The following is a 26,750-nucleotide window of genomic DNA, read 5'->3' on the forward strand; positions in this document are numbered from 1 at the left end:
CTCCATCTGACCCTCCCCCCTCTCATGTGCTCTCTCTCTCTCATTCTCGCTCTCTCAAATGAATAAATAAAATCTTAAAAAAAAGATAGAAAATCCTAAACCTTAAACTTGTACACATCAAGTTGCTGATGAGCAAAATTAACAATGTATAATCATCCCTTAATGGAAATTAGTGTGAGGCTGCCCTCCACAATTCTTGTAACTCTTTTTTATAATATATTATTGAATATTAAGGTTGTTCAATATCTATTTTTTATAGTTAATCCCCTAAACATGTTAACTGAGCTGACTCACATAATATTTCCAAATTATAAGTTTGACACTCCCTTAATATCAAATTATATTTATTTCTTTGGCAAAAATCTCACTGTTGAACTGACTGGATGCCTTTAGAGTATTCTGAAGATGTGACTGTGAGAGAGAGAAAATTCACATAATTGGAGGAGCAACCTTACCAGATATTAAAACAAAATATAAAGCCACAAATAAATGAATCACTTTATGCCAGCACAAAATATAACTTTATTTTTGTAAATAAATGGAACAAAGCAGATATTAGTAAAATAAAGGCTATTATAAATAAAAATAAAAGTATCTTGTGGATAAAACATAATAACAGACATCAATCCATAGGAAAGAAAAAGATAATCGAATGCTATAAGGTAGCATTGAAGACATTTTGACCCTTTCTTTTTATCTTATAATAAATGCCAGGTGGAATAAAGAGAAGTTTTAAAAGTGAACATGGAAAAGCTAAGGTAAAACATAAGAATATTTATGAAACAGCTAGAAGGCGGCCAACTTTTTGAGCTTTCTGATAGCATAAAGAAAACCGTAAAATGTCAACAAATTTGACATAGAATTTATGTACTTTGAAAAGTAAATTAGAAGACATTAGCCAGATGAAAAATATGTGCAACTATAATGAAGCGTTAATAGTGGTATCATGCAAATAGCATGTAGTGGTTGTGATGATTGTACAAGTTGACATATATTGAGCACTTCATTCCACTGTTGAAATATTAGATAGGTACAGAGAGTCTGTAACTACGTAAAAACTTAGATCACAGGAAAATGTCCCGGAAAGGAATGTACCAGCACATTTCAGGATTTTTTTTTAAGAGCAGTGGTTCTCAGCCAAAGCAATTTTGCTCACCAGAGAATGCTGACAAAGAAGAAGAAGAAAAAAAAAAAAAAAGACAAGAAATCATTTGATGCTTCCTCGATGAATACTGATTATAGCCAGAATTGTTGGCTTATTACATCCTGAAACTTCATTTCACAGATGCCCTAGGAAGAGAAGTCCACTAAATAAATTATGAGCCAAATTCTTTACAGGAGAAAAATTACAGGGACTCTTATTTTTACTTCACATATTTCTGTATTATTTGGATACTATTACATTTGTGATGAAGAAAAAGATATATATATTATGAGCAGTAAACAAGAACTAATATCCATCTATTAGTGCTTCCTTTATGACAAGCACTTCTCTGAGTCCTTTACATTTGTTCTTTTAATTCTATGAGCTCTTGAGCAAGTTAATGATTATACCTAAAGTAATGAAAATAGTTTGTCCCATTAAGTGGTTTTCAAGTTTAAGTGGGGAGAAATATGTCTATATATTTATGTAAATATATAGATATATAAAAGCTCCACGAGGGCAGGGATTTTTGTCTATTTCACTTGTGTCCCCAGTACCCAGAATTAAATAGCTCATAATATGCTCTCAATAAATATTTAGGGAATGAATGATCTTATGAGTTAGATGTACTGTGATCTTTAATATACAGGTAAGATAAATGAGATACAGAAAAATCAACAAACATGGCAAATATATGGCTATTTAGTAATAAAACTGGTTTTTAACCGAGCCAATTTGACTCCAAGGACTTGCACCCTCTTTTTTTTTTAAGATTTTATTTATTTATTTGACAGAGACACAGAGAGAGAGGGAACACAAGCAGGGGAGTGGGAAAGGGAGAAGCAGCCTTCCCAGGAAGCAGAGAGCTTGATAGGGGATGGGATGCTCAATCCCAGGACCCCCGGATCATGACTTGAGCCAAAGGCAGACACTTAACTGACTGAGCCACCCAGGTGCCCCTCCCGACTTGCACCCTCTTCTATCATTCTTCTGATTCTTTTTAGAGCTGACAAGCTGAAAGAGACAGAAGTAGAAATTAGTCCTAGAAAAGTAAGATTGATTTAAGGCTCTCTAGTCCCTGAAGACCTCCTAGAGCCATCCTGAAATCATAGCTTCGAGAAATAGCTTTTTGGAGCTAAATGTAGAAAAAAGTAGTGAGGCAGGCATAGTCTGCCTAGGAAGCTAGAAAAATGTACACCACAATTTTAGAACAGTTTCACCAAGTAGATTTTCCAGGGTAGTATGGTCATGTGTGGTATTTTTCTTTTATACTGTTTTATAAATTCTATGCTGTAATTGTGTTTTATGATAAAATTTTAAGATAAAAAGAAAAAAAAAACATACTTTGCTGAGTGCAAAAGATAAAATGAGGTTGGGTGAGAGAAACCAATGGCTTTTTATATTAGAAAAACATTAGACTGTGTGCTGAAAAAATCAGGATGAATTGTCACTGACTGATCTCCTGTTGATCATGCCGTGTGCCAGGCTGATGTTGTTCTCTCCTACTTTTGTCTTCCCTTCAGGCACAAGTGATGCTCTCATAGTCGGTAAGTTTTGTGAAGAGTTTGATGAGGAGCTCTAGCACCTTTAACAGGAAGTATTCACTTACAGTGAATGAAACATAAAAAGGAGAGATCAAGGTCTCCTACATTACAATTTCAGTTAGAAGGAAAGTAAGTTGAAATTCAGGCCATCGTGTGGCAAGACTGGTATCCTCACGGGCATATGTAGACTGAGTGTTCTTTATCGAAGGTTCTATACTGGCTTTAAATTGTTACAAATGAATAATCATCCTTCCTATTCTAACGGAGCTGGAGAGCACAACTTCCTTTTTGGTTTCTAACCCAGGAAATTTCTTCAGGATGGTAATATGCCCACTTGCACAAACCAGAAGCCACAAAGACCAGTTTCCTAAGCCCATTTAGGAGGAGTGGTTCAGCGGCAGACTCTGTTGCAGAGAATAGCTTGCGCCTGTGCCTCAGACAAGGCAGGAGCGCAGGGGTCTGGGGCCCCCGAGCCAGAGCTCCAGGGCTGTTCTCACCTGTTTGTTGAAAGGCTGCTGTGGACTACAGGTTACAAACTGCTCTGCTCAGCCCTCATCTATGACCCTGTGGGAGTAAGACTCGTGTGCTAGATTAAACCAGGAGGAGAGGGAAACCCTGATCTCGGAAGCTAAGCAGGGTCGGGTCTGGTTAGTACTTGGATGGGAGGGAAACTCTTCAAGGTAAGCCTGAGTGAGGTGTTTCTTGAAAGAATTTATAGCTCCATTTAAAAAACTCACTGGCAACCTCTAGTGGGACTAGATATTTAGAGCTTAAAACCTATGGGTCATATTTTCCATGCATTCAATGACCCTATTTTACTGCCTAGGTATTTTCTTTGGCGTGATCTTCTTTCTTTCATCCATCATGGTTTCCTGTTGGATAATTGTAAAGCACAGAAAAGGGTAGGTATGGCCATAGTCTCGTAGAAAATGTCTACGACTGTACCTGCCTCCTCTTGAAAGCCAAAGAGAAGTGAAAGAAAACCTCAAAAAAAAAAAAATACCCACTACTACATAAACACATGTAATAATTCATAATTATAATAAAGAAGGTCCTTGATGTACATTATGGATAGAGAGGTATTCACACTAAAAGAAATATATATGATAAGAACATTTTTTTCAAGTGATACTTAAAATTATATAAGCATTTCAGAGATCTGTGCCAGCTACTGAGAGAAGAAACTAATACATATTTTCTATTATCTTATAACCACCATCAATCAGCTGGATAGCCATTCATTCAACATACACTAAGGTTGTGTTTTCTTCCACCCCATGTACCACTTATAATCCAAGACCACTTCTAGGCCTTTCCTCAGCTATCCACTCAGTCATTGCTCCCTGGAAGCCCTTCCCGGACACCTGTCTGTACAACCCTCTGCTCTTCCTCATGCAAGGATCTCAAGTTTACCCTTCCTAATCCTGTGAAAACTTTGGCTTCTGACCCACTCTTCTTCTTTGTCTCAAGGGATGCCCTCGTTCTAATTTCCAAGAAAGGGTAAAGAGTAACTGAGTAATGAGGAAGTACTGCTAAGTGGTGCAGTGAGTTAACTCCTTGTGCTTCCACCCTTAAATCCCTAATACCAACACCTATTTGAAACGTAAAGGTACCGGTATTGTATCATTTCTCATTTCACTGATGTACAATGAAGTGCTTACACTTAACCCCTGAAGAGGCAGAGCACCATTACCAGGTGAGATCATGAGCTTTGCAATCAGTAAGAGCTGTGTTCACACCCACTCACAAGTTATGAAACCCTCAGCAAGACACCGACCTTCTCTAAACTTCATTTTCCTTGTCTGTAAAGTAGGGACAATAGTTCCAACCTCACTTAACACAGCGCCGCCCTTAGGATGAAGGTCAGAAAATGTGAGCTATTGTTACTTACACGTGATTGTTATTGGCATTTAAAAGGGATTAAATCCTTGGAATTACTGTCAGTCCTCCTATGCCTCATGACAAGGACTGTGGACGTTAATTGTACAGAAAACAGAACTATCTTCTCTAAAGCAGAAGAGGAAGCCTTGAGTAAGATCCACTGTGCGGAGCCACTGACCTTGTGAGGCTTAAATGTCACAATCTGGCGCTGAATGATTATTTGCCAGTCAGAATTGCTTTGGAAATAAGTGGTGTTTTAAGGCATGGACACTTGTCTATAAGGATTCAGTCTTCTGACACAATGTACGGGCTGGTTTTCATATTATTTCCTCCTCTGTCTTTTGACTTGGTCTTGAAAGGTGGGATTTGGTTATGTTTTGCTTTTACATATCTTGCAAAAATTCCAGAGACTTAGGCAAATTCTGTCCTAAATCTCAAAATAAAAGAGACTGATGAGTTTCTTCCAAGACTGAAATGTATATAATTAAGATATTTTTCCTATTTTTCTTCTTCTGCCAATTAGCAGTATTACAGATGAAAAACCTAAGGAGATGATCCATTTACAACCTCAAGAAGACAGCGGTGTAAGGCCTCAAACTCTGCAAACAAATCAGGAAAACAGCAGGTACCTAATGTAAATACTGAATTCATAGTGTCTTCAAGAACTCAGATCCTGAAAATGAGAACAGGATCTGCGTATGTTGCTGCTCTAGTTGGATCCCTGGTCCCAGGGGAGTTCGAAGGTACTTCAGTAAGTGGAAATGCCTCAGTTGTTGTCTCCTTGGATTCTGGTTGTTTCCAGGGAGTTGGGTGAGGACTGTCAGCGCTAAGCACAGACACTGTTTTCACAAAGCATTCTTTTATTTTTGTGCAGGGATGCTATGCACCTTTGAGAAGGAAGCTTTTGTTTTTCTTGTGGAACCCAAGCATTTGCCACGTGGGTGTGCCTCTGGGTCCCCCACTTCCCTTAAATGCACAGGGTCACCTCAGGATCCTGCGGAGACTCTGGATTTCCCGCCTCCCCACTCTCACTGAATTCTCTGCCTCACCTGGCCTCCTATGACTGCTCTCTCCCTTGTGCCCCCCCTCCGCCCCCACCGCTGGAGGCTTGTCACCACACCTCATGCCTGCATTCCAGGAATTCAAAGTACCAGCTTACTAGCATAGTTGCTGTGTGGTAAATGTTTAGCTGTTTGCTAAAGGATTGGGATGAAAAGGGAGATGATGCTACAACCCCAAGTGGCACACAACGTAGAACTGAATGGTAGAAATCCCTGAACTGTAAAGTAACGGTTTTTGTAACTAAGGTCTTAAGGGAACACAGCCTTCCCCACTGGTAGCCTACTTAGGGCTCCAACAGCAGAGCGGAGTAGAAGCCACAGAGGGCGAGACTGGGTGGCACCCAGAGCCAAAATATTTACTATCTGGTCCTTAAGAAGAAAAGTGCCAGACCCTGAACTCTATCATATGATCAGGATTATCTCACTGCTTGGTCCCCCCGGTAAGCCTTGGCTTTCCACCCTTTCCCTAGGCCTCTCTCACATTAGACTCCTGTCCATTTTGTTAAAATCTTTAATGTCTTCTCAGGACAGCTCATTTTGACTCTTGGTTTTCTTGTAAATTCAAACTTCCAATTTTCTTTATCAGACAGAGCAATTTGCCCAGTCCTTGCTTACTCTGCCTATGCCCAAGTGTCCTAAAATTTCTATCCCTTCAGATCCTTAGGACATTGTCCAGCAACACCAGCACCGAAGCCCATAAAACAGATTAGGCCACTCCTGTAGAATGCAGAAGCAAAAGTATCACATTTTAAAATAAGTTTCCTTTCTGTCCTCTTTCCCATATATCAACGTGCATTAATTTAAACCTGTCCTTTTTTATCGACAAACATGTCAGAAATCTTAAATTCAACAGAGGACAGTAGAGTGGCCCCAGGAAAAGGTAAGGAAAAAAGTGGTAGGTGAGGCATTTTATAGTTAATCAAGATACAGGCAATTCAGATCTTCTAAACAAACATAGAATGTAGGTCAACTTTCTCCTAATTCACTCACCCAAGAAGCTCTCCCAAAGTGCTCTGGTGCAAAGTAATGTCTGTCTTTGGAACTGATAGCAACTTACTGTCTATACCATTTTAGAATATTTTCCTTTAATAGTAATATGTGCTTATAGAAAATATAGAAAATACCAGAAAAAATAAATATAATAGAAAAATAACCTGTAATAGCCTCCATCCGATGGCTAGTATTCATAAGCTTCTTCACATACTTTACAAGGTTATACATTGAGATTTTATCAACTGTATAATATTAAATCCTGGTTTGGTTTCCACCAAATGATAACCATTCCCTTATCATTACAAACTGTATATAAACATATTCTCTAGTATTCAAAATTTCATTTATCATTGTTGCCTCTTAGCACTATTGCACTTACTCACTTGCTCACTTGCTCATTCTTCAAACACTGATCAGTCACTTGATGTACCAATATTGTACCTATGTGTTTTCTTTACCTAGCTTAGAGTAAGGAACCCCCGTTTAAATTTCCACCCAATTCTAAGTATAGACTTAATCAAATGAGAAGTGTACAGTAAACAGTTGAGGATAAACTGATCAAATTTCATGTATCCTCAACTCTTTTGTAACATTTTTATATCAAGGTACAGGTAAAATTGTGTACATTGACTGTTGATCAACTTTTAATAAAATGGTAGGAAGTCCGTAATGAATTTGTCTCCGATCTCCTTTTTAAGACTGGAATTTTGGCCATAGAGTTCTCCAGGAGCAAGGTTGATCCTCTGTGGCAAGATGTGGTAGATAAGGAATGAGTCAGATCTGCACCCTGTGCACCCAGGCAAGGTGCAAGGACCGAGAGGGTGATACAGGTAAAGAGGCAGATTCCAAAGACACAGCTGCGTGCTAAAGGACACGAGAATGTTCAAAGATGGCGCAGGTAACAAATGATGTTGGGAAGTCTTGAGAGGTGGAAAGAGAACAATGATGAGGGATCAGGTGGCAGTAATAATAAAGGGTGTCAGATGAGCTGCTGGGCCTCCACAGGGATCTGTCCACTGGTGGGAGGACAGTCTTCCTGGCCTTAAGGAAGAGGAGAGCTTTCAGCATGGCCAGGGAAGCGTTTGGACATCTTGGACCATACAATATCTTCTTTCAGTCATGACTGTGGTAGGGGGAGGACATGCTCTCGGAGGCAGACCCTCCTCCAAACTACCAGCTCCTGTTTACTCTCCCCTGCCATGAGCTGGCTCAGAAGAGAGTCAGAAATATTTTGTGTGTCAGGAGGGACCTCTATGTTTCTGGAACAAGGCTCTTTCTATTTAGTTGCTCAACACAGAGAACACTTTTCCTTTGGCAAAAAAGGCAATGAGGAAAGGTCAACTTATTCATTAATCTCTCTCTTATCTACTCAGTGTCTCAATTTATGCCATATTTTCTTGTGCCCTACATAGCAACCACTAAGGAGGGCATAAACACTTCTTCTGAACCTGTAATTATGTGTAATGTTAGTATCACCATTTTAAGCAGCAAATTCTGGGCAGTTCAGTTGTCACCTATGCTGTCACCTGAATAAAAATATCCTGTTATTTCAGTGCCCTTCCTTGACAAAGTACTATAGAGCTGGAAAACGCCTCGGATTACAATGTTGCTGGAAAGGAGCCAATTCAACAGAGTAAGATGTGAGACTCATAAAATCTTGGAAGTGACCTCACTGAGACGCAGGCGTGTGCACGAGAAGGTGCTGCTGGGCTCCCAGGAGCTAGTAAAAGCTCCCTCCTCTTAGTTTGGATTACTGTCACTCCTTGTGCTTTCTCCTCCTGCTGAACGCACACATCATCGAGTTGGGGGAAAAGACTGCACTTAGGGTATATAAATAGTCTCAATTACTTAAAGGAAGAAGGTGGCACTTCGGATTTCTGTTTACAAGTTTGTGATTCACCTTTCTTATTTTCAAACGTTCATACTATGGAATGGGCTCATTAACGAGAAGATCAAAATCCAGGAGGAAGATGTGAAAAACTAAGTCACATACAATTATACTACTCAGTGAGAACCACTGTTAATTTTTGATTCATCATTCTTCATATGTTTCTTTATACACCCATGTCTTTCTTAAATAATCACTTTTTCTTCTATCGAGGAAAATCTCCTCCTATGAGTTCAGATATAAAATACAGAGAGATCAATTTTGACTTTTCTAGGGGAAAAAAAGTTTTTTCTGTTTATGAAATGGGCATTAAATGAATCCGAGGGACAGGTGTTCAAGAGAAACATCTTAAACAATGAGCTTTGGATATTTCCTAAGTTCTATTTCAAAAGCAATTTGTACTGTGTGTATAAAAACATACTATTTTAAATGAAAGAATAATTTTATTATAAAAGCAAGTGACTTTTTGTATACATTCAGAAAACACCAAATAAACTAAGAAACCATGACTTTTAAGAATTGCAAAATTAATGTACAGGTCTATAAACAAGTGATCCTGGAGTCCATAACTGGTCCACATGCTTACAGATCAACAATTTATTTGGTAAGACATCATGGGCCATGCTAACGATCTAGAAAATACCAGAATCTTTCTGGACGTTTAACAACAGATTTGCATATGATGACTGCTAACTACTGTGTAATTCTGGGTTTTAAGTTGCTTTTAGGGTATACTGTGCCACACTTACCTTGATAAATATAAAGAGTGAACTAGACATCAACTTGAAGTTTTCTTTAAAATCATGGAAGAAAGGGAGAAAATAGCATAAGCAAAGTCAACTGACAAACTAGGAGGAAAAAATTACAACTTATATCGTAGACAAGGGTAATTGGCATATTATAGTTAAAAATTCAAAGACCAACCCTCCCCACCCCACCTCCCTGTAAGTGGGCAAAGGATATCCAGAGAGAGCTTACATTTCCTTCCCATCCTCTCATACCTTGCTCTGTATGATGCAGGTTTGTTTTCTTTGAAAACTGTAGCAGTTGAAATATAATTTTTTCCTTACCTGATTGCAAATGTAACATAAGGTCACTATAGAAAATTGGAAAATACAAAGAAAATGAAATATCCATAATCCTATGAAATATTAGATAATTTTGGTATACTCCAACTCTTCTTACGTGTATCAATATACTACTTTTACTGTACTAAAGGAATACCAAAAAGCACATACTGATCTGGAATCTTTTTCCACTTACATATATATCAGTTTCTCACATAGACTCTTTTACACTGCTTGCTACATAGACATTCGTACCATAAAGCCACCTATCAAAAATTCCTTATACTTTGGCTAGACACTTAGGATTTATTTTTTTTTTCCAAAATTATACATCTTTGGTCACAGCTCTGATGATTTCTTTGGGGTCATGGCCATTTAAAAAACTTAACATATGGAAAAGTTCAATTAAAAGCCAAAAAGTTTGAGGGTGTTGGTCCCCCCAATATATTTACTCACATTGGTTGACATTTATCATTCTTTGCCAGCTAATGGGAAGAAAACATCAATTCCTTCTGTGTACTCTTTTAATACAGGTCATGTGACTTTTTTCCTCTTACTAGTCATACAGGTTTAATCACAACTCTACAAACAGATCTGGCTCACTCTTAAGGGCCAACTCAGAGAGGTGAAGCCCCAAATGCTAATGGCTCGGTGTTGTTCAATAATTCATCTACCTTGTTTTACTTTAGGGGTTGGGAGTGCAGTGGCCAAACCTTTGAGATTCTGAAATCTAGCAGGCCTCCAGAGGATCCAAGAGCAGACGCTGAGCCACGGAAATCACAAGTTTTGTCCCTCAAGAGGCCCGATTAATGCCAACTCTTGAAACAAGGGCCCAGGGAGTTCGGGAGGTGCGGAGTGCCCCACGACACACGGGAGCCGCGAGGGATGCGGCCCCACGACGACCCGCTGCCTGGGCCTTGGGTTAGTAGTTCCAGGTCGCTGCGCTTTTCGCTCCCTGCAGCGCCCCGTTCCGGAAAAGGGACAAAGATGACCCCGCCAGCTCTGCTTTCCTTCCCACCCTTCCAGAGTCCGGGCGGTGAGGCGGCCGAGCGCCGCAAGCCGCCGGGGACCTCGGGTCGGCGTGCACACGGGATCGTCGCAGGGACGCCCGGCGCCCGCGGGAGGGGACCGAGCCGCTCCGCGACCCGGCGGCCCGAAACCCGCAGGCCCACGCCGGGTCCGGGAAGCCTCTGGGCTCCCGCGCTCAGGCACCGCCTCCGGGCGCCAGCTGGCCCCGCCCACTTCGGGAAGGCGCGCCACTTCCGCCTAAGCACCGGTCAAGGCCACGCCCCCGCGGGTGGCTCCTGACCCCCGGATCCTGGGGGATTGTTGCGTCTGTTTCCCGGGCCTGAGACGCTGTGGGCTTGGCGGGCTCTGAGGTTCCGTGGGCTTGGCGGGCTCTAAGGTTCCCGCTGGTCTCCTGCAAGATGACGGCGTCCTGCGCGCCGTGCGCCGCCTGTGGTTTTCGCCCCGAAAAGCGCTTTTCTTGGCGCTTGGTCGGGTTCCTTTTGGTGGCCCCAGTGCTCCTGCTCTCTCTAAACTCCGGTAAGAGCCTGGAGAGGGTGTGCCCTCTGGCGGTGAGCAGGAGCGGGTCGGGGAACGGGCCGACGGGGCCGAGGGCCCAGGAGCTTCACTTTCCCTGACTTCGTGATCCTGATTTCACTATTGATCTGCTTGCACTCACACAAGTAGAAACAGAAACTGTTTTGCTCACTTAGAACCCCAGTGCCAGGCACACAGTGGCAGTCGAGAAATCGTTGCTAAAATTTATGGGGAGTGGCAGACAAATCAAAGCATGCTATGAACAAGTACGTTATAACCCAAGACAAGTGTTCTGGAGGAAAGGAGCTTGATTCTCTGATAGCATTTAACAATGACTAGGGGCCGGGGCAATTTCTCTTACTGAAGAGGCCAAACTCTGTGGGGCTTCTGTACTTACTAGTCCCTCGGACTTGGAACATTCTCTTCCGGCCCCTTGTCTGTCAGGCTCCTTCTTACCCTTCAAGCCCAGTTGAGATGTCACCCCCTCAGGAGGCCCCTCTCTGACCACCCTGTCTCAGATAGACACACACACTCCAGCCCAAATCCCCCCTGACTGGGAGTCACTCTTGCAAAACTGTCTTCCGCTCTCCCTACTAGAATGCAGAGATCTTCTCTGTCTTGTCACACTTGTGGTTCCAGATTTGCAGTTTTTTGCCCAGTGTCAACACTCTTGTATAACTATTGAGTACCAGAAAGTGAAACATACAGTATATTTACTGTAATTAAGCTGGGACTTAGAGTGGGGGCAAAAATTCCTCCTGCTGCCAGGAGGAAGGTTCTTTAAACACCCATCCTTAGGATGGCCTTTGTGCGGTGCCTAAGCTCAGTCTGGGGAGAGGCTCTGTATTCCACTGTTTATGTGGAGTCTGCAGGGCTCACAATACTCTAGTCTTGCTTGTTGCTGATCATCAAAAAGTTCATTTCTGTGGGGGCAGTAGCGTGGGGAGGGGTCAGTGGCAATAAAAAGAAACCAAAAAAATGTTTTAGAAAAGGATCAAGTTTAGATCAGGCTTGGAGCCAACAGTTGAAGGAGACCATGACTGTTGTTTGGAAGAGAGGAAATGAAATGAATAGGGTGCAACATGGAAGGTAACAAAACAAATGCAGAAAAGGAAACACAAGGCCAAGTTGAGAGTTCAAAGGTAAAGTCAGGATAGGTATGAAATTAAGAGAAAATACAAATGAGCCTCATTCTGTCGGGCAGGGAAAATCTGGCACTAGAACACACATGTGAGTTTTGAAGCAGCTCCCAGGCCCAGAAGCAGGTTTGTAAGCAGACAGTGTTGTGCCTGGAGGCTTGCCATCTCAGCGGTGGTTGCCAGCTACATGGGATGGTAGAAGGGAACACTTGCCCAATTCGGGACCAGTCTCCTTCTTCCAGAAGGGGTCTGCTTTTTGGACAAAACCCACCATCTCCTGCTGTGAGTGGTGTCTTTTTTAGGTCTTTTCTTTCTCTCTAATGGAGAAGGCAAGATAGATCCATAAGTGCTTACAGGGTAGTTTCTTATGTCCTTACTCTACATATTATAAGAGTGTATGGAACTGGTAAGAGCGCTCATTCAGCTCTGGCGCTAAGTATTACAAGTGCAGTGAGGTGTCACCCATGGTCCTCAGAAGGTAACCGTCTCGTAGGGAGTAGGAACAATAACGACTTCTGCTATGGAGTAGTCTGTGGAAGAAGTAATGGGGATCATGAAGACACTTAACCCAGTTTTTTTTTAAAGATTTTATTTATTTGTCAGAGTGCACAAGCAGGGGGAGTGGCAGGCAGAGGGAGAAGCAGGCTTCCCACTGAGCAAGGACCCCAATGCAGGGCTCGATCCCAGGACCCTGGGATCATGACCTGAACCAAAGGCAGACGCTTAACCCACTGAGCCACCCAGGTGTCCCTTAACCCAGTTTTTTGGTGAGAGATGTCAAGAGCCACAAGAAGTGGCACGTTGGCTGAAACGAGGATGAGTGGGTGGGAGGGTGGGAGGAATGCGGGGTCTCTGGTCAAAGCTGAAGTTAAATGATGCAGGGAGGTCTGGAGTGCTGACGTAATTTAGGTAATTTAATGGACACTGCCGGGAATTGAATAGGGCTTGAGAATAGGATGCAAGAGTGAGCAGAGTCCTGATAGTGACGGGCTTTACAAGTCGGCTAGACATTGTCCTGAGGGCGTTGGGAAGTCATTGAAAGGTATCCGACTTGGAAGAGCTTTGGTCACTGTGTCCTATCAACGTGTCTCTGGCAGCATTGTGAAACATGAAATGAATGGAAAGGTGGTGAGGTAGGTAAGGGGGCCTGTTCAGAGATGGTGGTAGCACTGTAGAGAAGAAATGGCAGTGGTTTGAACTGGAGGGAAGGGTAGAATTGTGAAAGGTAGAATTGTGAGTTGTGAAAACTGTTTATCTTGTTTGTTGAGGCAAGAGGTCACACTCTGGCTTCATAATGTTATTTGAGAGAACATGACACGTTCCAAGTGGAGCCTGTGGGGCTAGAACCAAACCCAAGTCCATCTGCCTGATGCGCAGCAAAGCCAATCACAGAGACATTAGGTATGTAGCTAGGAAAGTTTATTTGAGAGGCAACCAAAGGAGGCAGGAGAGCAAGCCTGAACTCCCCTTTCTGAAGGGAGAGAGAACAAGTCTTTTTTATAATCATAGGGGTTGAGATTATATAAATATTTATGAAAGCAACAGGGAAACTTACAACTTATTCATGAGGAAAGATGGAGCTTGTACATTGAGTGTCATACATGCATACATACCATGTTCCCTTTGGGGTGGATACTCAGCATCAGAAGGAGGCAAAATTTAGCCCCTGACCTCAGGAAGTTATCTCAGGACAAGGAGAAGGGGCTACAGGCCTGCCCTGAGAGCCAGTATAACCTGGATTGGGTCTTAGACTCCTTATCTAGGGTAAAGAATGCACAGCCTTGCTTGTTCGTAGACTGGAGCCATATCTATTGACCTTGATTCCAGGCTTCTGCAGTAACAGCTCATGAGTTTGTTAGCAGAGTCTGAAAAGACACACTGATTATGGAGAAACAGTTCTCTGAAAAAAAATGTATAAACTTTCTGCTAGTTTCAACTCATTAACACTATGGGGTACAGTTTCAGGGAGGCAGTTGAATATATACAGTCGGCACCTTGGCTAGAGATCAAGCATGGAGACCAGGATTTGGGAGGCAGCTCTTCTCAGTGGTAATGAGGTCATGGGAGTATACACACTCACCCAGAGGGATGTGCAGAATGAAGTAACCAGAGGTCCCACAGCAACCCATTAGGAACATCACATTATGGAATTAAGCAGAGAAGGAAGGGTAGCCAGAGGACAATCTGCCAACCTGGGTGGTGTGCTTTCCTGGAAACCAGGGAGAGAGCTTTTCAGGCAGGAGAGAGCCAAGACTGATCAATGGCTGCAGATGTTATAGACAGAGTAACATTACCAAAGAAGAAACTGTTAAAATGAATTTACCAAGAAGGGAGTCAACTAATGACTTTGAAAGTAATTTAACTGATTTCATGGGCCCAGAAATGAGTGGGAAGTGAAAAATACAATTGACAGGTATAGATGCCAGAGTCTCTATTTGAGGAAGAAAAGAAAATTTAAAACTAGGTTGTGTAGCCAGAGGAGACATAGCGGGTAGGTCAGGTTTCATTGAGATTCCAGTTTTGGTAGGAGACCAAGATTTTCTGAAGGTAGTTTTTTGGGCAGGGCTGTAGGTTTGTGCTGGTATAAGAGAGTTATTTTAATTTTTGCAAGTGTAGAGGCGGACAGTTGTGTTGACCTATATTAGCACACTATTTCACTTTCCTGAAACTCCCCTGGAACACTGGGGAATTTTCTGCATGCAGCCTATGTTATTATATAATGGCATCTATTGTTAAAGTATTGTAATGCCCAAAAAAGCAACATTATTTTCCTGTAAGGTTATTCAGAGTAGTAAATTTTGATATTTAAATGGTATCTACTTACTTGTGAGAAGCTTAGTTCACTCATATGAAACATGAAATGGAGTCTTACATGAAAGACTTTAGTGCGTATTTATCTTCATCTATGAACTTCGTAATGCTTATTTAATAATTAATAATGCTTATTTGATAATCACTTGTTACTCTAGCATTTCTGAAGCACCCTCTGGGTTCACAGTGCATTAGAAAAAAGAAAACCTATGATCCCTGGCCTCTAGGAAGTTGCCTTCTGCAAGGAGACTGAGCCTGAAGTGAAGAGTTATCATTAGTTTGTTTCAGACTATGGAAGAGTAATTGGAGCAGAGTGCTATGTACTACAGAAGGCTTCTTAGAGGAGAGGCTAGTTTTTAAATGAATTTAGAAAAAAGTGGGGATGGTTGCATACCTATATATATTTTAAGACCATAAACATTGATTTTGTCTCTTCAATTTATCATTGCACGAAAATTCAGCTTATTCCCCATCAAATAAAATGCTAATAGCCTGTTATTTGAAGCAAGCAGGGCATATCCTCCACTACTCCCACCACCTGGGTAAAAGCATGTAAGTATCATTAAAAGCTTGCCAAGGATCTTTCCATTTGTTCTGTATTACCTACCTCCTGCCAGACCACAGTCCCTGGTTGGTGAGTGAGATAAACACTTACATGTATTTAAAAAAGACATAAAAAAAAAGACATAAAAAAGCATACCAAAAAAATTTCATGTTCTTATTCTCTTATCCCTAGATGCCTGTGGTGAGCCACCCAAATATGAAACTATGGCCTTGAGGGATAGCCCTAAAAAGTATTATGAAGTTGGGGAGGAAGTATATTATCAGTGTTATCCAGGATACTTAACTCTGCGATCCGTCGTGACTTATTGTGAGCAAAATCACTCATGGTACCCTCTTGAAGAAGCTTGTTTCAGTAAGTAAACAACAAAGAAAACAAACAAAAAAATTTTTTTTGCTTTTGCTTTCTCTAGAGATTTTTACAAATTTTAGGGTGCATTTGCCCCTACAGCAAGATTTTCTCATGTGAAAATTGGTTTCAGATAGTAGTATTTTTTCCAATATTTAAGAAATCCCCAGGGGATCTTTTTCTTGGCAATTGTTTACCAGGTTAAATGTGAATTTTAAGTTTGCATACCAGTTAGTTATAGAAAATGATATTGCATTAATTGCAGAGAGTAGTGCAGAATTTTGATCTTGATTTAAATCTGTTTTGAAATTGGTGTTAAAAAACAAATTTTAAAATTTTATTTTAGGAAAAGAATGTAATACTCCAGGACTCGAAAATGGTGAAGTCTTTGCCCCAAATTACACCTTTCAATTTGACAGTGAAGCTTACTTTTATTGTAATGAGGGGTAAGTTGCTCCTTAGAGGAAATAAGGTAAATGTTACTAATTCCATTTTTGTTTTGCTTCTCAAGCATTCCCATAAATGTTGCACTTATAAAAGGCCCAAGGGCCTTTTATAGAGACTGAAAAGATGCATAATTAATTCAAAGAAATTTACATTGAAGGAAAACAAAATTGTCTAATACTTACATATCTAATAAGTTTATTGTAAGTGTAAGCATCAAAAATGTAGTAATCATGGTGACTTTATCCTTGGCAAATTGCACCCTATTTAAAATGCCAACTTTCAGATTTGAAGGAGGACTCACAGAAATGTTGTGTTCTTGAAGTCCTGTATTTCCTTACTTACACTGTCCGGTGGTTCTATCCATTACAGTGAACTGGGTAGTGAAGTCTCCAACTCATAGAAATGACTATTATGTAGCAATGTGTATTTCTTTGTTCAATTCGGTCAGTTTTTGCTTCGTATGTTGTTTTTTTTTAAAGTTATTTTTTTTTAAAGGATTTTATTTATTCATTTGAGACACAGAGATACAGAGAGAGAAGAGAAAGCATGAGCAGGGAGAGAGGCAGAGGGAGAGGGAGAAGCAGGCTCCCTGCTGAGCCAGGAGCCCGATGTGGGGCTCGATCCCAGGACCCTGGGATCATGACCTGAGCCGAAGGCAGATGCTTAACCATCTGAGCCACCCAGGCGCCCTGCTTCGTATGTTTTGATGGTCTGTCATCAGGCGGCATAAATGTTTACAACTGTTAAATCTTCTTGCTGTGTGAACCCTTTATTAATGTATAATATCCTTTGTCTCTCTTATTTTTTTAAGATTTTATTTATTTATTTGACAGAGAGAGAGGCAAGAGAGAGAGAACACAAGCAGGGGGAGTGGGAGAGGGAGAAGCAGGCTTCCCGCAGAGCAGGGAACCCGATGCGGGGCTCGATCCCAGGACCCTGGAATCATGACCTGAGCCGAAGGCAGACGCTTAACAACTGAGCCACCCAGGCGCCCTATCCTTTGTCTCTTGTAACCTTTTTTGATTTAAAGTCTTTGGTCTGATATTAGTATAGACAACCTTACTCTCTTTTGGTTACTATTTGCTGAAATATTTTTTTCAGTCCATTTACTTTCAACCTGTTTTTGTCCTTGGATCTTAAGTGAGTCTCTTATAGATAGCATATAGTTAGATCATGTGTTTTCATCCATTCTACCAATCTCTGTCTTTCAATTAGAGAGTTTTAATCCATTTACATTTGAGGTAATTACTGATAAGGAGAGAATTACTTCTGTGTTTGTGCTATTTGTTTTCTATATGCCCTATAGCTTTATTGTGGCCCTCATTTCCTGCATTAGTGTCTTCTTTATTTGCTTATGTGACTTTTTGTATTGAAATGTTGGAATTCCTTTCTCATTTCCTTTTGTGTATATTCTATGGCTGTTTTCTGTGTGATTATCATGGGGATTATATTTAACATCCTAAAGTTATAATACTCTAACTTGAATTTGTACCAGTTTAATGTCATAACATACAAAAACTCTGATCCTTTATAACTCCACCCCACCCCATTTGATTGTTTATTACACAAAATTACATCTTTATACATCCTGTGTTCCAAAACATAAACTAATAGTTCTTTTAAATTAGTTCTTTAAATTATGTAGAAAACAAGATTTGGAGTTAAAAACCAAAGTTACAGTAATACTATATTTTACATTTCTTTTTTTTCTTTAATACTAGTCTCTTAAGTTACAAAGAAAACAAAAATTACAGTTATAAGTCATTGTTACAATCATACAAGCTGTTATAATTACCCATGTATTTATCTTTAGTGAGATATTTATTTCTCCGTATGGCTCAAAGATACTTTCTAGTGTCCTTTCATTTCATCTTGCAGGACTCCCTTAAGCATTTCTTATTTCTTGCAAGGGACATTTGGTGGTCACTAACTCCCCCAGCTTTTGTTTATCTATAAATAGTCTTAGTTTCCTCGTCACTTTTTAAAGATAGTTTTGCTGGATAGACGATTATTGGTTGACAGTTCTTTTCTTCTAGCACTTTTTTTTTTTAAGATTTTATTTATTTATTCATGGGAGACAGAGAGAGAGGCAGAGGCAGAGGGCTCCTCTGCAGGGAGCCCGATGTGGGACTCGATCCCAAGACCCTGGGATCATGACCTGAGCTGAAGGCAGATGCTTAACCCACTGAGCCACCCAGGCACCCTCTTCTAGCACTTTTTTGAGTATACTGTCCCACTATCTTCTGGCCTCCAAAGCTTCAGGTAAGAAATCTGATAATATTATTGAGGATCCCTTGTATGATGACTCACTTCTCTCTTCCTGCTTTTGCGATTCGATTCTCTCTTCATTTTTGTCTTTTGAAAGTTTATTATATGTCTTAGTTACTCTTTGAGTTCATTTTTGCCTGGAGATTGCTGAGCTTCTTGGATGTTTATAGTCATGTCTTTCATCACATTTGGGATGTTGTCAGCCATCAGATATTCTCTCTGCCCCTTTCTGTCTCTCTTATCCTTTCGGGACTCCCACAGTGTGTATGTTGGTCTTTTTAATGGTGTCCCATAAGTCCCTTAGGTTCTGCTCACTTTTCTTCACTCTTTTTTCTTTCTTGTCCTCAGACTCAATAATTACCATTGTTCTGGCTTCATGTTCACTGATTTCTTCTGGTGCTCACATCTACTTTCAATGCCTTTAGGGAATTTTTCATATCCCAGTTATTTGACTTTTATGCTCCAGAATTTCTTTTTGGTTTCTTTTTAGGTTTTCTGTCACCTTATTGACATTTCCATTTCATTCATACATCATTTGCTTCACTTTCTCCAGTTCTTCCTTTAGTTCTTTGAGCATGTTTAAGATAGTTATTTTGAAGTCTTTGTCTAGTAAATCTGCCATCAGGTCTTTTTCAGGAACAGTTTCTGTTGATTTATTTTTTTCTTTTCAATGGGCCAAGCTTTCCTGTTTCTTTGTATATCTTGTGATTTTGTGTGTGTGTGTGTGTGTGGAATACTGGACATTTGAATCTAATAATATGGAAATAAAATTCTTCCCTTCCACTAGGACCGATGTTTTATGTCATTATTCATATTTTTTGTGATTGTGGTAGGGTATCTCTGTTGAGGATCAGCCTGACATTTATTTATTTATTGTTAATTTAAAATCAGTTTAATTAATATATAGTGTATTATTAGTTTCAGGGGAAGAATTTAGTGATACATCAGTTGCATATAACACCTAGTGCTAACTACATCAAGTGCCCTTCTTAATGCCCATCACCCAGTAACCCCATCCCTCCACTCACCTCCCCTCCAGCAACCCTCCGTTTGTTTCCTATAGTTAAGAGTCTATTATGGTTTGTCTCCCTCTCTGATTTCATCTTATTTTATTTTTCCTCCCCTTCCCCTATGTTCATCTGTTTTGTTTCTTAAATTCCACATATGAGTGAAATCATAAAATATTTGTCTTTCTCTGATTTATTTTGCTTAGCATAGTACCCTCTAGTTCCATCCATGTTGTTGCAAATGGCAAAACTTCATTCTTTTTGATGCTGAGTAATATTCCATTATCTCTATCTCTATCTGTGTATCTACCTATCTATCTATCTATCTATATCTATTTCACATCTTCTTATCCATTCATCTGTCAATGGACATCTGGGCTCTTCCCATATTTTATCAGCCTGACATTTAAACTAACAGTCTTTCCAGTCTTTTCTGAGACTTTCCTTGGAAATACAACTCACTTCTTAACTTCTCTTCACATATGCACTTGGTTTTGAATATTCTAGTCTTTAATGTTTGGCCCCAGAGAGGGAAAAAGTGAAAAATGAAGTGGAGAGCAAAGAGTACTGGATTTTTACATTCCCTGAAAGTCACTTCAGACAGTTAGAGAGGGGCTTACGAGAGTTAGGAGTACGTATTACAGCAGTGGCTGCCCACCTCTTTGATTGCTTACCTGTGATTGGAGTCGGAATTCAGTGATAAGAGCAAAGGTCCCCAGTATTTGGAGGACAGGGTCCTTTTTGCCCACCCTCAGTCTCTGAAACTGCTTCTAAGCTGCTCCAGGAACACATACACAGCTGCCTGCAGGGGTAGGAGATACATACCTGACACGGTGCTAAGATGATATTGACTGAAATCAATACAATTTACCTGTCCAAGTCTTTCCTTGGAAGTTGCAAGCCATCATCAGACTCGAGCTCCAAAACAGTTCCATTAGGCAGATTCTCCCATTGCACTTGTTGTCTGGTTGGGGAGACAGATTCTTAGTGCTTCCTACTCTGCCATTTTCCCAGAATCCTTCCCTAAATACCATAATGTAGAAAAAAGGCAACTGGATCCACATATAAACAGTTTCACTATTTTTTTTTAACTTGACCGAGTAAAAATATTGGAACATCCAGTTAGTAGTTATATAGAGTAAGCCTGCTAGGCAGTTTGAGGGATACAAAAAGTTTAAGTTTCTTTCTTCTCAAAGAAATTGTAGACTTGTTGAGAAACACAATGTATAGAGAGGTGTCAAAGCAAAATAATAAATGAGAAGCAGCAAATAAATAGAATTATTCATGATTATTACAGTAAGAGTCCAGCAGAAGAGAGTACCATGAATTTAAATCACAAGAGAAAATTTCACTGAGTAATATTCCTGATCTAGTCCCAGAAAAATATTCTTACCTAAAGAATATTAACAAGAGCTAAAAATTGCCTAGCACTCAGTAGGTACCAGATGCTAAGTCATCTAATCCTTGAAACAATCCCATGAAGTATGCACTGTTATCCTCTTTTCACAGACGAGGAAGCTGAGCAAGGGGACCATTAAGGGACTTGCCTGAGCTCAGATAGAAAGTGAGTCATGGAGCTGGGACTCAGATCCAGACAGGCAAACTCTAGGGCCTGATCTCTCTACCCAGTTGTTGTTTTTACTGAGAAGAATGGTGTGAACATAGGCATAGAAATGAATGTGTAATGTGATTGCTGGAGATAGCAAAGAGGCCAGACTGACAGGTACAGCAGATGTATTTAGACATCTTTGCTTTTGGTCAATGACGGTTCAAATGCAGAAACTCTATTTATTTATTTATTTATTTAAAGATTTTTTTTTTTTTTTTAATTTATTGGACAGAGAGCACAAGCAGGGGGAGCAGCAGGCAGAGGGAGAGGGAGAAGCAGGCTCCTTGATGAGCAGGGAACCCAATGTAGGGCTCCATCTGGGATAATGACCTGAGCTGAAGGCAGATGCTTAACCATCTGAGCCACCCAGGCACCCCTAGAAACCCTATTTAATTAATAGCGGATATGGTTAGCACTTTCACTACATAATGTTATTTAAGAAACTTCTCCCTCAAACTACTGTGTAGAAAAGCAACAGTGTTAAAAATTTTCATTTTTACATGCATCTTGTTAACTAATAGAGAAAACAGTAAGTTTTTCTTTTCTCAGTTATTACTTATCTGGAAAAAAAGCTCTACTTTGTGAACTTCGTGGGGATGATGTGTTTTGGAGTGATGAATTTCCAAAATGCTATAGTAAGTAAATTTTCATTTTAGAATTTAGACAAGCAAGCCTCAGTCTTTTGGGCCTCAGATCCCCTTTATGCTTTTAAATTGACAAAGATCCCAAAGAGCTTTTTTTTATGTGGGCTGTGCTTATTGATATTCATTATATTGGAATAAAAAAATGAGAAGTTTTAAAGATAATTATTCATTCATGTTTAAGAATAGTAAGCTCAGTACGTTAACATATGCAGCATATTTTTATGAAAAATAAATTTTCCAAACCAAGTACTGAAAATAATGCCATTGTTTTACATTTTTGCAATCTCTTTCATATTTGGCTTAAAGAAGGACATCTGGATTCAGTCTGTTGTGAAAGCACACAATATGTAGCCTTGGAAAATTTCACTGTATGTTCATAAGGATGAAAGTGAAGAAAGACAATATCTTGGTATTATTGTGAATCACTTATTTAGCAAATGTATATGTGTGTGTGTGTGTGTGTGTGTGTGTGTGTATTTGCAAATGGATATACTTAAATATAAAGAATTTCTCAGCTAGCAGTAAATTTTATTTTTAATCACAAACATGTCTTCTCATTAAAATTTCAGTACCTTTAATGATGACTAGAACAAAACTTAGCATGGCCTTATAAAGTAATAATAGGTATTTCATATAGGTATTAAAGAAAATGAGTTTTGTGTTTTGAAAGTTTATTTCAAAGGTTTGAATTTGGGATCATTCATTTTGTCATAGAAGCCTAAATAGGTACTAGATTCACAGCTAGCTTGTAGAAATTGTTAATGAATTTACTGAAGGCAGTTCATAGGACTGTATAATGCTATCTTAACACTTTTCCTTTTGCCCTTTATTTCCTCTTTTTATCTCCTTTTTAAGGGATTTACTGTAAACCACCTGCAAAAATAAAAAATGGAAAATACACCAATAGTCACAGAACTATATTTGAATATAATGAATTAATTACTTTCAGTTGTAACCCTTCACAAGGACCAGATGAATTTTCACTTGTTGGAAACAGCAAACTTATTTGTGTTGACAATAACAAGTGGAGTAGTAGCCCTCCTGAGTGTAAAGGTAGTGATATTTCCATTTATTTCCTTCTTCATTTGTAAATTTTAAATTTGGAAACATTTTATAAATAGTTTTATCTATAAGTAAAAAAAATAGTCATATATGCTTCCTCCTTCTGTTAAATTGACTTCCAATGTAGATTAATACAGGTTAAGTGAAATCAGTTCTAGTTACAGAGTGCCCTGCTCTTCATCCCATCTGTTCTCAGCATTCTAGTTCACACAGGATGAACTACTGTGTATATGCACAAGTTAGGAATTTTTTGCTTGAAAGAACCCCAAAACTCAACACATACTGGGTTAAAAATAAGAAAATCTTTTCTTATATTACAAGCTATCTGAGAGTTCTGGCTACAGGAAAAATTGTAAAAGACTAACCCTCTCATTGCCAAGACTGGAAAGCTCTGGACAAAACATATTTTAAAAACAATGTTCATGACACTGGAGAGTGATCAAAAGCAGGGAGGCACTAGAGGAGATTTGACTCTTGGAAGAAAGGGACCACTGAGTAACAGCAAAATATTTACTCTTTTCTGTCTTTTTTTTTAAGATTTTATTTATTTATTTGAGAGAGAGAGAGAACACGAGTGGGGGGCAGAGAGAGGGAGAAGCAGACTCCTACTGAGCAGGGAGCCTGACGTGGGGCTCAATCCCAGGATCCCAGGATCATGACCTGAGCCAAAGGCAAACGCGCAACCAACTGAGCCACCCAGGCGCCCCAAAATATTTACTCTTTTCAAGTGCACATGGAACATTCTTTAAGATAATTTTTAACAGATTTCAAAAAATTGAAATTATTCAGAATATATAACTGATTACAATGGAATGAATGTAGAAATAAAACAGATAACCTAGAAAACCTTCAACAATTTGATAATTATGCAAGACACTTCTTTTTTTTTTTTAAGATTTTATTTATTTATTTGACAGAGAGAGACACAGCGAGAGAGGGAACACAAGCAGGGGGGAGTCGGTGAGGGAGAAGCAGACTTCCCGCAGAGCAGGGAGCCCAGTGCAGGGCTCAATCCCAGGACCCTGGGATCATGACCTGAGCCGAAGGCATCGTTAGATGCCTAACGAATGAGCCATCCAGGCGCCCCTATGTAAGACACTTCTAACCAACCCCTGAGTCAAAGAAGAATTCACAAGAGAATTTATTTCTGTTTTGAATTGAATAAAAATGAAAACATGGCATATCAAATTTCAAAATTTGGTGCATGAAAACATTGCTTAGAGGAAAATTTATAACCTGAAATAGTTATGTTAGAAAAACAGAAGTCTCGATAATCTCTGCTTCCAAAAAAGAAGAGCAGATTAAACCCAAAACAAGGAGACAGAGGAGATAATATCAATCGAAGTAAATCAATGAAATTGAAGAGAGAAAATTAATGAAACCAAAACCTGGTTCTTGGAGAAAAATCAATAAAACAGATAAAGTTATAGCCAGGCTGAAAGAAAAAGAGAAGATACTTTATCAATATCAAGAATGAAAAAGAGGACAACACTAAATATCCTACGGACATTTAAGGGATAATAGGGGAATATTATGAAAACAACTTTATGCCTATAAATATGACAACTTATATATGAAATTGACAAATTCCTTGGAAGACACAAAATACCAACCAAGGCTCACTTCAGAGATATACATAACCTAAATAGTCATCTTCTTCTTCTTTTCTTTTTTTTTAAGTAAGCTCTATGCCCAATGTGGGGCTTGAACTCACAGCCCTGAGATGTGAGCCAGGCATCTAAGCCAGCCAGGCATCCCTGAATAGTCTTATATCTATTAAAGAAATAGAATTTTTAGTTAAAAACCTCCCCACAATAAGAACTGCAGGCCCGGATGGCCTCCCTTGAAAATTCTAACAAACAGTTCAGGAATAAATAATAGTAGCTCTACGCAAACTCCTCAAAACATTTAAGAGGAAAGAATACTTCTCAACTCATTTCATGAGGACATCATTATCCCGATGCCAAAACCAGACAAAAACTTTGCAAGAAAATGACAAACAATATCTTTAATGAACATAGAACCAAAACGTCTCAAAATATCGACAAAGCAAATCCTGCCACATATAACCATAATAATACATCATAGCAAAGTAAGATTTATCCCATAAATGCAAGATTGGTTCAGATTTAAAAATTAATCAGTGTAATTTACTATACCAAGAGACTATAAATAAGAAAAAAAAATGATCCTCTTAATAAATGTTTAAAAAAAAAGCACTTGACAATTCATCTTTTTCAGGATAAAATTTCTCAACAAACTAGGAATAGAAAGGTAGTAACTATCTCATCTGATAAAAGGCATCAACAAAAATCTCAGAGCTAACATTATATTGAATGATAAAAGACTGATTTCCCCCATGGTAGGAGTAAGAGAAGGAAATCTACTCTCACCACTCTATCCAGCATTGTACAGGATGTCCAGCTACTACAACAAGGAAAGAGAAAGAATTAGGCATACATATTGGAAAGTAAGAAATAAAGTCACTGTTCACTTAGGACCCGATGGTCTGTGTAGAACAAAGACAGAAGTTCTAAAAAGGTTGCAGAATAGAAGATCAACATACAGAAGACAGTTATAAGTCTGTATACTAGCAATAAACCATTAGAAATTGAAATTTTTAAAATTATTTACAGTAGCTCCAAAACATGAAATACTTGAGTATAAATCTAACAATATATATGAAAGATTTTAAGGCTAAAACCTACTAAACGCTAATAGAGGAAATTAAAGAAAACCTTAATAAATGAAAGGATAGACATTAGTTATGGTTTGGAAGATTCAATATAATAGTCAATTCTCTGTAATTTATCTAAATTCAGCACAATCCCAATAAAAATCCCAGCAGAACTTTTTGTATAAATTAAACTGATTCTAAACTTTATATGGGAAAACAAAATAACTAGAATAGTGAAAATAATTTTGAAAAGAATTGGTGGATTCACTCTACCTGATGTTAAGACTATATAAAGCATACTTAAGGCATATAATCAAGACAATGTGGTATAGGTGAAAGAATAGCCATATAGAGCAATGGAATAGAATACTAAATCCAGAATTAGATGCTTGCCAATATATCCAGTTGATGTCCTTTAGGTATACAGGTATACAAACAATTCAGTGGAAAAACAATAATCTTTTCAACAAATGGTAGAGCACAATAATTAGACATCTATGTGCCACCCCCCAAAAAAAAACCAAAAAGGAAACTTGACTGAAGTTAGCACCAGCCAACGTTTATTCAAAATGGATCATAGAGATCCAATAATTCCACTACTGGGCATACCCAAAGAAAACAAAAACACTAATTTGAAAAGATATAAGCACTCCTTTATTGCAGCATTATTTACAATAGTTGAGATACAGAAGCAACCTAAGTGGCCATCAATAGATGAATGTCTAAAGAAGATGTGTTGTATGTACACACACACACACACACACACACACACACACACACACACACAGACACACACACTGGAATATTACACAGCCATAAAAAGGGATGAGATTTTGCCATTTACAAAAATACGAATAGACCTAGAGGGTATTATGCCAAGTGAAATAAGTCAGACTGAGACAGACAAATTCCATATGATTCCACTCATATGTGGAATCTAAAAAACAAAACAAATGAAAAAACAAACGAAAGTAGAATCAGACCTATAAATAAAGCAAACTGATGGTTGCCAGAGGAGAGGTGGGTGATGAACAAAATCAGTGAAGGGGAGTGACA

At 39.2% G+C, this 26,750-nt stretch overlaps 2 protein-coding genes and 1 long non-coding RNA gene across 25 annotated transcripts in view; 2 read left to right on the plus strand and 1 right to left on the minus strand.

Moving 5' to 3' along the window:
* The window catches only part of LOC148162788 (complement component receptor 1-like protein), a 75,091-nt gene extending 67,794 nt beyond the window's left edge, over window positions 1-7,297 (plus strand). Inside the window, 4 exon segments of the mRNA XM_088016965.1 lie at window positions 2,668-2,691; window positions 3,515-3,590; window positions 5,093-5,194; window positions 5,444-7,297. Of these exon segments, the coding sequence (XP_087873091.1) occupies window positions 2,668-2,691; window positions 3,515-3,590; window positions 5,093-5,194; window positions 5,444-5,462 (221 nt within the window). The 3' untranslated portion in view covers window positions 5,463-7,297.
* On the minus strand, window positions 5,441-10,747 carry LOC148162789 (uncharacterized). Its single transcript, XR_015766487.1, has 2 exons — window positions 9,261-10,747; window positions 5,441-7,664 (listed from the first exon to the last, which is right to left on the minus strand). It is a non-coding gene; the product is annotated as an uncharacterized LOC148162789 (long non-coding RNA).
* The window catches only part of LOC148162790 (membrane cofactor protein-like), a 58,498-nt gene continuing 42,052 nt past the window's right edge, over window positions 10,305-26,750 (plus strand). For 10 of the 23 annotated variants that reach the window (XM_088016982.1, XM_088016990.1, XM_088016989.1 and 7 more), the window contains exons 1-5: window positions 10,734-11,123; window positions 15,807-15,986; window positions 16,327-16,426; window positions 21,861-21,946; window positions 22,811-23,008. In XM_088016982.1, the coding sequence (XP_087873108.1) occupies window positions 11,006-11,123; window positions 15,807-15,986; window positions 16,327-16,426; window positions 21,861-21,946; window positions 22,811-23,008 (682 nt within the window). In that variant the 5' untranslated portion in view covers window positions 10,734-11,005. Of the gene's footprint in view, window positions 10,500-10,727; window positions 11,124-15,806; window positions 15,987-16,326; window positions 16,427-21,860; window positions 21,947-22,810; window positions 23,009-26,750 lie in introns of those variants that run through there. The other 13 variants (XM_088016974.1, XM_088016970.1, XM_088016972.1 and 10 more) reach the window with 6 other exon arrangements.

Source organism: Eumetopias jubatus, unplaced genomic scaffold (genome assembly GCF_037043125.1).
Source record: "Eumetopias jubatus isolate StellerSeaLion01/CBP00866 unplaced genomic scaffold, mEumJub1_p1.0 scaffold_12, whole genome shotgun sequence".
In the NCBI taxonomy this organism is placed as follows: Eukaryota; Metazoa; Chordata; class Mammalia; order Carnivora; family Otariidae; genus Eumetopias; species Eumetopias jubatus.